The sequence below is a fragment of the Cydia amplana genome, chromosome 26 (genome assembly GCF_948474715.1).
Source record: "Cydia amplana chromosome 26, ilCydAmpl1.1, whole genome shotgun sequence".
NCBI classification, from domain to species: Eukaryota; Metazoa; Arthropoda; class Insecta; order Lepidoptera; family Tortricidae; genus Cydia; species Cydia amplana.
The window spans coordinates 4,946,931-4,962,983 of NC_086094.1; the positions used below are offsets into that span (position 1 = coordinate 4,946,931).

At 38.6% G+C, this 16,053-nt stretch overlaps 1 protein-coding gene across 1 annotated transcript in view; it reads left to right on the forward strand.

Moving 5' to 3' along the window:
• The window catches only part of LOC134660061 (uncharacterized), a 90,233-nt gene that overhangs the window by 13,675 nt on the left and 60,505 nt on the right, over window positions 1–16,053 (forward strand). The window contains exons 10-17 of the mRNA XM_063515761.1: window positions 925–1,019; window positions 2,177–2,324; window positions 4,466–4,594; window positions 5,444–5,557; window positions 7,676–7,790; window positions 12,755–12,864; window positions 14,655–14,791; window positions 15,459–15,589. Of these exons, the coding sequence (XP_063371831.1) occupies window positions 925–1,019; window positions 2,177–2,324; window positions 4,466–4,594; window positions 5,444–5,557; window positions 7,676–7,790; window positions 12,755–12,864; window positions 14,655–14,791; window positions 15,459–15,589 (979 nt within the window). The remainder of the gene's footprint in view (window positions 1–924; window positions 1,020–2,176; window positions 2,325–4,465; window positions 4,595–5,443; window positions 5,558–7,675; window positions 7,791–12,754; window positions 12,865–14,654; window positions 14,792–15,458; window positions 15,590–16,053) is intronic.

Below are 16,053 nucleotides of genomic sequence, written 5' to 3' on the forward strand. Positions count from 1 at the left end.
TGTTTACAGGTTCTCAAACTTTAAAATGTGGGAGAATTTTAACCAACGGTGAAAATTATTTTAACGGCATTAATTTTAAGTTATTCATGTAGAAACAGTAAAATAAAGCAAATCTATACTGCACTTTTCACTCCTAATCTTACAGTTCCGAATAGAGCAGCCAACCATTTTCGTAACAAAACATTAATTACCAAGCTTACGACGTGAAAAGTTTGGAAAACACTGCGACTGCTGACACTGAGCGAGAAGGAAATAACAATTAACACGCGTTCGACAAGGATGACGGTCAGGGACAAAATGGCGGATTGTCAAATGTGACAGCGCTATCCTGTGTTGCCAGTAGTGTAAACAGAATTACCCGAACGTCTGAAATTTATTTCGTGAATCGGAAGATATTGCTAACGAATAATTAAAAATGACGTGTTATTGTAAAATTTAAGATAAAATACATATAAATGAAAATTATAAAATTATAAAGAAATATTTTAACTTATTAACCATAGATATAATATACCCATGTAACATGTTATGTTGAAATAAAGTGGCAATGTTATTGTGACGTAGGCAAGTGACACTCTGGGAAGAGAAGACCATGTTTTATTAGACCATGATTTTTAGTATTTTTTTATTTAAAAAAACGAAACGTTTAGTATTTGAGCAAGAATATAGGTGCGTTATATTTAATAAACAGTAACTTGACCGACTTTTCTGGATCTAGACGATTTCGTTATAGGTACCTAATAACGAAATTACCTAGCACTTACGCCGCCGCTAAGACGTTCCTGTACCGACTTGTTCGACATCCGCATCCGCATAAGTTCCGCATCGATTTTATGCGGATGTTGAAAATAATGCGGGAGTTCCGCGGTTGCGGATGCGGATGTTCGCAACATCCCTGCTTTGAAATACGCGTATTATCTACAGGTACCGGCTTGTTCGGAGCGACTACCACACAGGCACCTACGTTCGGCACCACCACATCTACCTTCGGAGGGTTTGGGACAAACACAGCCACACAGGTAATTTATTATTAGTAGATAATAAATTTTATTAATAATCTCAATAAGGCCTAGTTTACCCTGTGGGTTGGAAGGTCAGATGGCAGTCGCTTTCGCAAAAACTAGTGCCCACGCCAATTCCTGGGATTAGTTGCCAAGCGGACCCCAGGCTCCCATGAGCCGTGGCAAAAAGGCTGGGACAACGCGAGGAAGGTGTGAGATAAATAAATATTTTAGCACCTACTTAGAACCGGTTGCATCAAGAACCTTGTAATGGTACATTATGAGACAAGTGTGCGCGTGTGTGTGCGACAAAGCGAGCGCGCAATAAGAAAGCGGGTGTGTTGTGTGTAATGACCAATGCACAAGTGTTTCATACGTAGTTTTTCAACGCACTTGCGGGGAAAAAACTAAACGTATATTTTGATTCACTATTTTATTAAATATTTTGATTTGTGTTTTTTAAAGTAGTCACACTACTATATCTATCTATCTAATACCTTTAAACGAGCAATTTTTGTTTATTTATTTATAAATATATATATTTATTTATATATATATTTCGGGGATCTCGGAAACGGTTCTAACGATTTGGATGAGATTTGCTATGTGGGGGTTTTCGGGGGCGAAAAATCGATCTATCTAGGTTTCTGGGAAAACGCGCATTTTTGAGTTTTTATATGTTTTCCGAACAAAGCACGGTCTCCCAGATATTATAAATTATAAACTGAAATACATGTCATATATTAAAGAAAAAGTGAGGAAGCTCTCCAGTGGTAAAGGCCGTGTGGAATATAGTTTGATTGTTTAAACCATAGAGAAAAAAATACATAGAGTGCTCACTCCATACATCAGTTCAGACTATTATTTTCAGTGTCTACATCTAGCATCAAGTAGCGGAACTATCAGTACTGCTACTTGACAATAGATGTAGCACCGACCGGAAAGTCTTATCTCAACAGCATAAGACTTTCCGGTCGGTGGCGACATCTATTGTCAAGTAGCAGTACTGATAGTTCCGCTACTCGATGCTAGATGCTAATAGTCTTTTTGGTACTAAAACTGATGTATGGAGTGAGCACTCTATGTATTTTTTTCTCTATGGTTTAAACAGAAAAAGTACAAAAAAGTTAAGGAATTATGACCATGTATGACACTGCTATAACTTTTGTTTTCAGCCAAGCACACTGTTCGGTGGCAAGCCAGCCACGACTGGGTTCGGCGCCACGCCCAGCTCGGGCTTCGGGGCCTTCGGCGCGGGCGGCGGCGGCCTGTTCGGCGCCAAGCCCGCCGCGCAGGCCTCCACCTTCGGCCAGGCTGCACCGGGTACGATATGAATGAATGAATGAATGATAATTTATTCGAAACACACATACACAACAACACTAAAATAGGCTTAAATCTAGGTAAATTAGTAGGTAAGTAACAGTGCTGCGAGGGGTTCCAGAAAAGGATAACACTCAGCATGTGTCGTAGCACATGAGTTGTGTTACGACGCTGATTTTCAGTGTACCCATTGACACTTAAAACAAACACAAAACAACACAGAACATAAAAACAAAACCGAAGCAGAATACAACAGAATGTGCAGTTGACACTGTAATTTATTTATAAAACCGGGACATACCGGGATATACCAAATATAGTCGCCATTATTTGCGTGCTCTAATAGTACATTATTGTCGAGGTTCGGAAGTAGCTACTTGCAGGCTGAGGATTCGTTTTAAACGGACGACCTTGGGAGTCCGTTTAATTGGATCCGAAGCCAGCAAGTAGCCTTCCAGCCGAGTCATATATAGTGCTTTTCTCAAAAATGGTGCAAGAAATAGAAATATTTTACAGAACTTACAGAAGCAACGTTCTAATTTTCACAGAAAAAAATACAACCATTAAAAAACATTTGCTTGCCGCCTTTAAAAAAAAAAAGAAGTGTATTTTTCTGCTGAAAATACGCCAACCTATTTGAGACACCTAAATAGTCGCGGTACCAGCATTAAGCCTGTGCGTCGCACCCATAAGTGAGAGCGAGAAAGAGATAATCTGTTTCACGCTCTCACTTATGGGTGCGACGCTCCAAGGTCGCGGTGCGGTGCGATAGTCTGTTATAGGCTTAATGCTGATCATCTGTTTGGCTGTTTAAGGGACCTATGCCTTCATTTGATATGGCCATTTAAAGTTTTAAAAAGTTTGGAACTCGTTAAATAATGGAATTTGTATGCAACATTGCAGTTCCGAAATCGAGACTGCAATGTTTTTAACTTTTTAATTTTTTGAATGACCATAAACTATGCACTTCGCGACCTATTTTTTAACCGGCAACGTCGACTTTGCCGTCCATTTTTGAGAAAAATATTTTTTCTACTCCCGTACTTTTATTTGTCATTTAAAAGGTCGTACACACACACCTTTAAACCCCTCTCTTATAGTTGTCAAGACAAGTCTTTAGTCTATTCCCCAAAAAAGAATTTGTGCTTGCACGCAGTATCTTTTTGGCGATTTTACGATACTTCGTGTAATGACCACTTAAAAAATATTGAATGGAATACAGTGTTGCCAACCTTATTTTAAATGTCATCTCTGACAAACAAGTGAACGAGACATATTTTTTTTTTTAATTTCATTCATTCATTCTTTTCCCGCTCGTACCCTCCATTTATGCTACTTCTTGAATTAAAAATATTTGTTAAATTACAATTTTATTTCAAAGTAAGTGCTTGGTCGTAGAAAAAGTATTGTATGCAACGTTGTTTAACTGAGTCAAAAAATACTCGTGGCGTCTTTATTAACAATTTTCGGCTTCGCCTCAAATTGTTACTCACGCCACTCGCCTTTTTTGACCTCTCTTAAACAACGGTTGCATAAAATACTATTAACATGCACTTAACATTTTGATAAGAGGCTATGTTCAGATATTTGTGAACAGCTTGGCCGCTCCGATATATCTGATGGTGAATGTACTAGTGCTGATACATTTTTGATTTACTACGAGTTTCAGAAGTTCGGTGTTTCTTGACAGCTCCTGAGGATTGTATTCTGACTAGCTTAAGAGCCCATCAACGTGCACACTAGCGCCACTGCTAAATAATCGTGATTATTTCAATTTAACGACATGTATTTTTAAAAAAGGGGCCGCTAGGTACTGTATTTTGTATTTAAGTACCTTTTGAATACATTAAACTAGTTTTTATGTTGCTGGATTCGTCGATCTATGAACTCAAAACAAAAACGGCCATTTTAACTTTGGACGCATAGATTGATGTCTTAAATAAGTATTTGATATTAATTTCTATTTGATCTAAGATGACCTAGTCAGTTAGCAACCTTGGAAAAGTACAGTTAACAATAAAAAAAATTACAGGAAATTATTAAATGTACGGTACCCTCGGTGGGGAGGCCGACTCGCACTTTTAATAGACTTATTTCGTGGAAAACTTAGTTCGTCTAAAATACTGTTTTTCCGTCAACAGCCTTCGGCTCCCTGAACACATCTGGCTTCGGTACAACGACGAGTACCTCAGGCGGTCTGTTTGGGGCCAACAACACATTTGGCAAGCCTGCAACACAACCCACTTTCGGCTTTAACCAGCCCACGCTTGGTAAGACTTAATAATAGGGTATTTTCCTACTAGTCAAATCAGTTTTTTAGTACTGTCAAAACGATTTGCTAATATGGAATTTATATGAAACATTACATCGTGACGTCACGGTCAACTCACCTACTTTTTATATTTCTATCCGATTTACTAAATAGAACTTGTGTTTAAAAATAACTGCTATCTATGTTTTTCTAATAATTATCTGGTGCTTTATTTCATGCATGGTGTGAAATAATTTATTTTAAATGCAGTATAATACCCTATTGTACAGTCAGTATCAAATAGATGGGTGAATCAACTTTTTCTTGTCACTCGTTGGCATGGCTACGTTCTCCTAGGTCACTCTTTAAAACCTGTTTTTTAGGCATTTATATTTACCAAACACGCTTTTTTTTGTGTATGCATCGTGCACCCATATTTTTACACTTGACTGTACAATCAGCAGCAGAAGTTTATAAGCGGGCGAGGTGTTCAAAATTACCTTGACGCGCTCTTATTCTCTTAACAATAAAGTCGCGTCAACGTCATTTTGAACACCTCGCCCGCTTAGCAACTATTGCTGCTGACCGTACTGTAAAATTGGCTACTTTCCTACTAGTCAAATCAGTTTCTTTCTTAGAACTGTCAAAACGATTTTCTAATATGGAATTTATATGAAAACGTGTGTAGTGACGTCACGGTTAACTCACCTACTTTTTATGTTTCAATCCAATTTATTAAATAGAAATAGTATTTAAAAATAACTGCTCTCTATATTTTTCTAATAAATATCTGGTGCTTTATTTCGTGCACGGTGTGAAATAATTTATTTTAAGTAGAGGAAAGTACCCAATTGTGTTGTTTCTGTAGGTGGTGGTCTGGGCGCTAACACGTTCCAAGCTAAGCCCGCGGGGCCCACGTTTGGTTCGCTTGGCGGTGGCTCGCTTTTCCAGCAGCCGCAGCAACAGAACACATTCAAAACTGGTATGTTTACAGCCTTATCTCTGCTAGTTATACCTTTAACGAAAACCGTTTAAACCGGCCATAGACTAGGAATCCTCTAGACGGAGTTTAGAGCAATTATTTCATGATGCTGCCAAAAATACAGGGGTGCGGGGGACGAGGTGAGCGAGTCCCGTGCCGTGATTGGTCCGTTCAAAGACACGGACGTCGCACAAAGACACTTTGACTCGAACATGGAGTAAAACTACCGCATGTTTGCGGCAGAGGGGGTAGCGCTACTTTTCTCAGTCTGGAGAATGTCTTGTCTGTGAAACCGGCTAAGCCGCTTTGGTGATAACTACAGCCAAGACATCCTCCAGACAGCATAGTAGCGCTACCCCCTCTGCCACAAATATACGGTAGTTTTACTCCATTTTCGAGTCAAAGTGTCTTTGTGTGACGTCCGTGTCTTTGAACGGACCAATCACGGCACGGGACTCGCTCACCTCGTCCCCCGCACCCCAGTATTGTTGGCAGCATCGGTTTCATGAAATAATTGCTCTAAACTCCGTCTAGAGGATTCCTAGTCTATGGTGATAACTTTGTGTATATAAATACGCAAAACGTAAAGCCGAAGCGTCGTGTTTACCAGCCCAACGTAACGTCAAATCTACTGTAGTGAGGTGTCAATCGTTTTTACAACGCAGGTGGCATTAACTAGGCTAAATTTATAAAAAATACGTTTTTTGCAAAAATTGTAGCGGTCAGGTTACTTATTAAAACCATTTTTAGGGTTCCGTACCTCAAAAGGAAAAAACGGAATCCTTATAGGATCACTCGTGCGTCTGTCTGTCTGTCCGACCATCTATCACCCTTTATCTCCGAAACTACTGGGTCTGAAATTCTGAAAAAAATACACTAAATAGTTCTTTACCGATAGTGCAGTCAAGCGTGAGTCGGACTTAATTAGTTTTTGATCCGATCCCTACGGGTTTTTTTTAAAGACATTTTTCACGTGCCACATAAAAAGATACATTATTCAAAATTGGGTAATGTGCGGAAACCTTGGAACGCGAGTTACGCGAGTCCGACTCGCACTTAACCGGTTTTAGTTAAAGATGTTACGCTTGTAGTAAAAATAACGGTGTTCAGTACGAGACTCATAGCGACATCTCTGGTCGGAGCGACACAGTTGCGTGTGTCGCGTCACACATATCGCGGCCAATACGGAATTACGGATCTCGATATACGCCTTCGCTACCCTACGTCACGACATATTGTCCCCCTCTACCCTAGAATATCCTCGAATCATAAACTAACGATAATAAACTGACGTGGAAACACCAGATTGACACTGTATGTAAGAAGTTAAATAGTTTTTCATATGCATTGTATAATTTAAATAAAGTTGTAAGCCAGACTGAGGTACTTACTGCCTATCACGCATATGTAACAGCTACATTGCGTTATGGTATCATGTTCTGGGGTAACTCAACTGAACGAGAATTGGTGTTTATGGCTCAAAAGAAGTGTCTGCGTTCTGCTTGTGGACTAAAGATACCTGACTCATGCAAGCCATATTTTATTAATTTGAAAATATTAACTGTGCCATGTTTATATATTTTTGAAATTGCTATGTATGTCAAATTAAATATTAATCAATTTCCTGCTTATAATAGTGCGCGGCAGGGACACAAAATTTCATATCAGCAATCAAAAACAGCCTTGCGTGCAAAAAGTGTTTATGGCATGGCACCCAAATTGTATAATAAGCTGCCCAAATTAATAAGAGAATCCGAAATGCCTTTATTTAAGAAATATTTGTTGGACTTTTTGGTACAAAATGCTTTTTACTCATTGAAAGAATTTTTAGACTATATGCCGCAGGTTTTATAGTATAATGTAGTATTTAAATATCGTGTATTACTTTTGCATGCTGCATGGTAGGTCATAAGAATCTAGTCATAGTTATAGGTAGTTATATGCGTTCACTGGTAGTAGGTATTCAATATTTCTATGCCTATTCAGGCAGGATGTGCTGTTCAAAAATTGTTTCTTTTTTTTACATCTTTATTGTACCACATTCAAGAAATAAATGATTATGATTATGATTATGATCATGTACACGTAGATTAAGCTTTAAGCACGTTATATTTACAGATGGTTTAGGAGGTGGCTTAGGCGGTGGTATGTTCGGCAACACGAGTGGTCTCGGCGGGCTGGGTGGTCTGGGCGCGCAACAGACATTCGGAGCGAACAACAGCTTCATGGGACAGTAAGTATAGTTGGTCAAACCAATTTCTCAGTAAATAAGAACCAAAAAAACTATGCTCATTCTTTTCTTTTGGATGCAAGTACTACTTGTAAGACAAATATAGTATGATTATCTCTGTCTATGTTTGAAATGAGACAGTCCTTTGACAAACTATATATACTTTAAAGGAATATATAATATCAAAGATAATAGAGTGTTTGTCTATTAGAGAGTTACTGTCATGGTAAATTATGTAGCTAATAGTACATTTACTGCCATCTTTCGACAGAAGATTAAAACTGTTAGAACGCAATTTGACTTTGGTCCTTATATGTGTTCACTGATATGTGTCAATTTGTTAAATGTCAAAAATTAACGCCATCTACTCGACAGTAGGCCAAAGGTATGGCGCCATCGCTCGAAAAGAGTGCACCATACCTTCGGCCTAGTGTCGAGTAGATGGCGTTAATTTTTTACATTTAACAAACTGAGACATATTAAGATTAAAACTGTTAGAACGCCATTTGACTTTGATGCTTATTCGTTCACTTATATCATATCAGAATAAGGATCAAATTCAAATGGCGTTCTAACAGTTTTAATCTATTGTCGAAAGATGGCAGCTGTGGCTACATAATTTACTTAGACAATCCGCCTCTATTTCAAATTCTCTTTGTTAATATCATCGGCAGATTTTTCTCTTGGAGGACCTTCATTAAAGCTTTTGATTCCTCCGAAAACGGTGCCGTAATATGACGGCCGCTATATAGCGTTGACTGACGTCACTAGAACGTTGTCTATGTAAACAAGATGGCGCGGTTTCCTAGACGGCGTTACGTTACGTTGGTTGTCAACGTAACGTAAGATGACGGCCGTCATGACCTTGTCGATAGTTTCGTGAACGTTTTATTAGATAGCGGTGACGCCATTTTGAATAAATGACACGAGATTTGAATAAATGATTCCGTACTACGATTATTTTCCTCTTCTGATGATATTTCATCCTCCAAGTAAATTATATAGTCCGTCAACCAAATCTTGTCAGTAGCAATGTAAAGCAAACTAAAGTAGGGCAACACTCAAAGAGCAGTATTGCGCTAAGAATAGCAGCAATGTACATCGAACCAAAAGTTTTTTTTTTCCGCTGAGCGCGCCCTGCGTACGTTAATTCAAATTGTCATTCGCGGTTTATTGAAAAAATTTGAAACATGGACGGACAATTTAAAAGCGATGTTAAAACAATGTTAATCAAAATGATGAACAAAGGGTATAGCCGGGTAAGCATGGCCAAACTGCCCTTACCGAAAAAAATAATTTCCTTTTACTGGATTATTAACCTATATATAAGTAGTGCTTTCACCAAATATTAAGCCTCAAATGCTTCAGATTTAAAAAAAAATGCAAAAAAAGAAAAATCATTTTTATTTTATTACAGCCAAAGTACTAATCCGATTTCTTTGTAATTTGGGTATGTTGCATATACAATTAAGGTCGCTTTCTGAAAAAAATTATATTGAATTATCTCTTAAAATAATAGTAAAAAATTGAGATGAAAATTTTCGGAAAAATAAAAAAAATACATGCGAGATAGCGACAGTTATCAAATTTACATATTTCATGTAGAATTTAATAATGTTTAACATATATTTTTTTCAAAAATTAAAATCGGGATTAACAGTGTGAAAAACTCGAATTTGTAACATCCCATAATACTCTCTCTTCATACAAGCAAAGCTAAGTAGTCATAAACGAATGAAGTATATTGTGAACGCAGTCTTTACGAATTTGAATTTAGAATGTGACGTATTTTATTCATCAAAGGAACAGACATTTTTCAATCGTTAACGCTCTGTATAAAATTCGTGCCTATTTTCCTGTTCCCGCGCTGTTCCCGTTCCTGTTCCTGTTTTTAGGGTTCCGTACCCAAAGGGTAAAAACGGAACCCTATTACTAAGACTCCGCTGTCCGTCCGTCCGTCCGTCCGTCCGTCTGTCACCAGGCTGTATTTCACGAACCGTGATAGCTAGACAGTTAAAATTTTCACAGATGATGTATTTTTGTTGCCGCTATAACAATAAATACTAAAAACAGAATAAAATAAAGATTTAAGTGGGGCTCCCATACAACAAACGTGATTTTTGACCGAAGTTAAGCAACGTCGGGCGCGGTCAGTACTTGGATGGGTGACCGTTTTTTTGCTTGTTTTGCTCTATTTTTTGTTGATGGTGCGGAACCCTCCGTGCGCGAGTCCGACTCGCACTTGGCCGGTTTTTTTTTTAAATCTCTGAATGCCGTTCGCCCTAGCCGCATACAGCCACGGAGTTTAAGGTCCGCGCTCAGCAAAATAAGTCGCGTTCTAAATTCAAATTGCGTTGGGAATATAACTTTCTAGTATAACGTACAAGTTATTTTGTATGAAGAGAAAGTATTATGGGATGTTACAAATTCGAGTTTTTCACACTGTTAATCCCGATTTTAATTTTTGAAAAAAATATATGTTAAACATTGTTAAATTCTACATGAAATATGTAAATTTGATAACTGTCGCTATCTCGCATGTATTTTTTTTATTTTTCCGAAAATTTTCATCTCAATTTTTTACTATTATTTTAAGAGATAATTCAATATAATTTTTTTCAGAAAGCGACCTTAATTGTATATACAACATACCCAAATTACAAAGAAATCGGATTAGTACTTTGGCTGTAATAAAATAAAAATGATTTTTCTTTTTTTGCATTTTTTTTTTAAATCTGAAGCATTTGAGGCTTAATATTTGGTGAAAGCACTACTTATATATAGGGTAATAATCCAGTAAAAGGAAATTGTTTTTTTCGCTAAGGGCAGTTTGGCCATGCTTACCCGGCTATACCCTTTGAAGATATCAAAAACAACTGCCTATCGTAGTGCTTATATTCTCTTTGTTCCCTATCTATGTCTTCTATGTTTACTAAAATAAAATCATATCAAAATGCAGATAATTAGATAGTGCATATATTTGTTATTTACAATATAATATGCCACTTGTTAATGTAAATTAGTGTACTCTTCTGGATGAATATGACATACCTGTGTAATTTTTTTGATTGGTATATATTGTACAATAGGATTACATATTAAAAATAAAACAACTGATATCTGGGTGTTTATTTAATTTAAAGGTAAGTAAATAAGATAAGGGTCACTTTAGCTTACACTATAATTCAGGTCATTAATTGAAAAAATATAATGAAGTTACCAATGTTACCGGGTCACTTCAACCAAGCATAATACTCTGTAGTATTATTGCATCTTTGTAAATAGTCACAACTGATTGCTGAAAATATTAGACATGTGGGCCTATGGACGGTTTCCAGGACACAATTTATGGTCTTGTTGGATAGATTTAGGCATACGTTTTAATTTTATTTATGCCTTTTAACCCTAAAACAAAAAAACTGAACATAATCTTAAAAGTTCGAAAGAGTTCTTCCAGTATGTACTTGTCATAACCTCAATTTTTAGTAATGTTTACCATCAACGAGCATGATTGTACATTGTAGGCCCCTTAGCTTTGCTTATTCTTATTTAATTTAATGTATTGGTATTTAATGGTGACAGCAGAAATATCTCTTTGAAACAGAAACGATTCAGAATGAAAACCAAATGAAAACAAATAAGGTGACGGCTGTCGTTCACGATCCACATTCCACAGATAAAACACAGATGACACGCATTTTGGAATTATTCGAACACAGTGTTGCTAACCCGCGATTTTTCAAATTTGCCGCCTTTTACTACTGACAAGATTTGGTTGACGGACTTTAGATGATCAAGCAAATCTTGTCAGTAGGAAAAGGCGCGAAATTCAAATTTTCTATGGGACGTTATCCCATCGCGCCTACATTTTTCAAATTTGCCGCTTTGACCTTGGTGGATGACGGTGTGTTATGACGCCGTGGTACTTTCCACATGTCGCCACCGTAAAGACGGCCGTCTTTTGCTGCCGCTATATGACGGCCGTCATATGACGGCACCGTTTTCGGAGGAATCCAAAGCTTAAGTCCTCGTATACCGCCCTCCCTCCCTCGTATACCGCCCTCCCTCCCTCGTATACCATTACTCTGTACACAGCTCCGCTATAGAAGCGGTACAGAAGCAATTTTTGAAAGTTCTTGCGTTTAGATTTAAACTGGGACGTACATACAGATCGTATACTAGTCGACTAATCAAGTTCAATATCCCCACACTAGAAGCTCGTCGTAAGATGTATGACTTTTTGAATTTATATAAAATTATACAGTCAAAAATTGACGCTGCTGCACTATTATCATCCATTACCTTTAACACACCTAGATTTAGAGGTCGTAACACTAAACTTTTCGCACTTAGAGTGTACAAAAACAACACTTCATTCTATAATCCAATTACAAGAATGTGCCGCCAATATAACGATTTAACAGCCGGTGATCATCGCGGTAGGGGCATTGATATTTTTGACCCTCACATCGCTAGGTTTAGGAAGTGCTTGGCTGGCGTCCTCTTCTCCCACTAAACTGATGAGATCTGCCTTAATCCTCTAAGTTTGTTTCATCTGTGATTTTTAATAGTCTTTGTATGTAAAGTTCGTTACTCGTTATATTGTAATGTTTAGATAGTTTTTTCTTCTCTGATATTTTTCACTGTAGCTATAATATGGTGTTAATTAGTTTGTAATATTTCCGCTAAATTGTAAAACATGCTGTGTACACTTGTTTTGGATCTCGTGCTAGATTTAAGCCATAATGTACAATTGTATTACCCATGATATTGTACGATGTCTGTTTAGTGTACCTAATAAAATAAAATAAAAAATAAAATAAAAATACCGACCTCCCTCCCTCGTATACCGCCCTCCCTACCTCGTATGCCGCCGGAACGCGTTTTTTTTTTTAAATTTGAACATGACATTACTATAAGAATATGACACACTTTTTGACGTCACCGATCTATTGAATTTGTTTCAGGAGCGGCCTCTCAGCCGCCCCTCAAAGCAACGTTCACGAGCAGATCCTGTCGCTCGTCGCCCGCCCCTACGGAGACTCGCCGCTCTTCAAAGACTTGGTGCCTGACACTTGTAAGTACAGTCACCATCAAATATAGTATATATATATATATATATATATATATATATATATATATATAGTGACGGCACAGAATAAGTATACTTGGTCAAGCAGATCAGAAAAAGGCGGCAAATTTGAAAAATGTAGGCGCGAAGGGATATCGTCCCATAGAAAATTTGAATTTATAAGGCCTAGTTTCCCCTCTGGGTTGGAAGGTCAGATGGCAGTCGCTTTCGTAAAAACTAGTGCCTACGTCAAATCATGGGATTAGTTGTCAAGCGGACCCCAGGCTCCCATGAGCCGTGGCAAAAATGCCGGGATTACGCGAGGAAGAAGAGAGAAGAGAAAATTTGAATTTCGCGCCTTTTTTTACTGACAAGATATGCTTGACCAGCTATAATAGTATGTATTATCATACAGAACGGCCACGCACCGCCCCGCCCCGACTCGCAATACCTCGCCCCGCGACATGAATCTGGCGAACTTTTGGCGTGCTCTCAGTAAAGCTTTGGATTTCTCCGAAAACGGTGCCGTCATATTACGGCCGCTATATAGCGTTGACTGACGTCACTAGAACGTTGTCGATGTAAACAAGATGGCGCGGTTTCCTAGACGGCGTTACGTTACGTTGATTGTCAACGTAACGTAAGATGACGGCCGTCATGACGGTGTCGATAGTTTCGTGAACGTTTTATTAGATAGCGGTGACGCCATTTTGAATAAATGACACGAGATTTGAATAAATGATTCCGTACTACGATTCTTTTCCTCTTCTGATGATATTTCATCCTCCAAGTAAATTATAGATGATCAAGCAAATCTTGTCAGTAGGAAAAGGCGCGAAATTCAAATTTTCTATGGGACGTTCCATCGCGCCTACATTTTTCAAATTTGCCGCTTTGACCTTGGTGGATGACGGTGTGTTATGACGCCGTGGTACTTTCCACATGTCGCCACCGTAAAGACGGCCGTCATATGACGGCACCGTTTTCGGAGGAATCCAAAGCTTAAAGCAACTTACCCACACATACACAATGACGCGTGTACAGACGTGCCGCGCACACATATAAACGCAAATGATTTTTGATGTATGGCGTGTCCGCCCTGTGGTGACGGCCAAGACTAAAAAAAATTTTTTTTTTTAATTCTGAGAGTTTAGTCTTTAAGCTGTTACGGCCTTCCTAACATACTATTGTTAATAATAGGGTATTCTCCTGTCAAAATGATTTGCTAATATGGAATTTATATGAAACATTACACAATGACGTCACGGTCAACTCACCTACTTTTTAGGGTTCCGTACCCAAAGGGTAAAAACGGGACCCTATTACTAAGACTCCGCTGTCCGTCCGTCCGTCCGTCTGTCACCAGGCTGTATCTCACGAACCGTGATAGCTAGACAGTTGAAATTTTCACAGATGAAAATTACTGTTGCCGCTATAACAACAAATACTAAAAACAGAATAAAATAAAAATTTAAGTGGGGCTCCCATACAACAAACGTGATTTTTGACCGAAGTTAAGCAACGTCGGGCGGGGTCAGTACTTGGATGGGTGACCGTTTTTTGCTTGATTTGCTCTATTTTTTGTTGATGGTGCGGAACCCTCCGTGCGCGAGTCCGACTCGCACTTGGCCGGTTTTTATATTTCTATCCGATTTCTCAAATAGAAGTTGTGTTTAAAAATAACTGCTATCCATGTTTTTCTAATAATTATCTGGTGCTTTATTTCATGCATGGTGTGAAATAATATAAATAATTTATTTTAAACGCAGTCAAATACCCTATTGTCGTATTTTCAGCCACAACATCGGAAGATGCTCTAAGACCCACAAATCCAGCGGCCGTGGCAGCTGTGCTGGCCAACGACGCTAACTACAGAGTCGGCTCCTCTGTATCACGGCTCAAAGTACTGCCCAGGGCCACCTCGCACCCTCAGGTACGTTATAAGTACACTTAAGGACAACCAAATTGGGGCAATTTTTATGCAAATTTAATTTTTAACAAGCAAAAACGGCTGCGAACGATGCTATCAAGCCTGGAATATATTTAAAATTGGAAAAAATAATGTCTTGGGTGAGACTTGAACTAGATTTGCTGGCTATGGATGAGGTCTTGGTGGCTCAGATGGCAGAGCGCTGGAGTATCGATCCGGAGGCCGTGAGTTCAAGTCTCACCCAAGACAGTAATTTTTCCTGTCGTGCCCGCAAAGGGTCGTCAAGTTGTGTCAATCCCAAGGCTCGGAACCGGTTTTTTTTTTTCATACAAACAATACCGGTATTATTACGTTCTTTTTCGTTTTTTCGTTTATTATTTCATTTTTAATGGGACAATCTAATAATACGAAGTTGCTACCTAAATACATGATTCAGTCCTACGTAAAGAGCATAAAATAATTAAAAATATTGGGTTATTTTGGGTTTTACAAAAAAACCGGTTCCGAGCCCTGGTCAATCCTAATCATTGATCGGAACAATGCAAGACCCTCCCCCCCCCCCCTGCGAAAAAAATCGAACTTCCAACTACAATACAAACACTAATAGGGAAGTTGGTGGAATACGACATTGTGCGTTACATTCGTATGTTTTTTTTTTTTTTTTTTTCAGAAATCGCTTTTCGACGGTCTAGAAGAGTACGACGCCAGTCTAGAAGACCAGCTGACTCTGAAGCCGAGCAGAAAACGTCTGGTGCTGCGGCCTAAGAATACCGCCACGCCGGAACCGGAAACACAACACAGGTAGTTAGGGAGCGTTCAAGTATTACGTAACGAATTTGGGGGGGGGGGGTCTTGTAAAACGTTACGATGCGTTACAGAGGCGGGAGGGGGGGTTAGAACTACGCGTTACGTAACATTGTTTTTTAACCCTTCAGAACTTTTCGCCACTTTACGGTACTTTACGCCACATAATTGTGGCCTTTCGGTAAAAAAATGGTCACTTGGTGGTTACGTAACGTTTTACTAGGGGGAGGGGGGTACAGAAAAACGTTACGGTGCGTTACATAGGGGGGAAAGGGGGGTCAAAAATGTCCAAAAATTGCGTTACGTAATACTTGAACGCTCCCTTATTGTGAACCAGTCTGTGGAAATTAAGTACAGTCAGCGGTTGTATTACTTTTGCATAAAGCAGAAACTTCTGAACAACGAACGATGTTATATTATAACGATGTAAGACTTACGATGGATGTCGCTAGAGCCTCCCT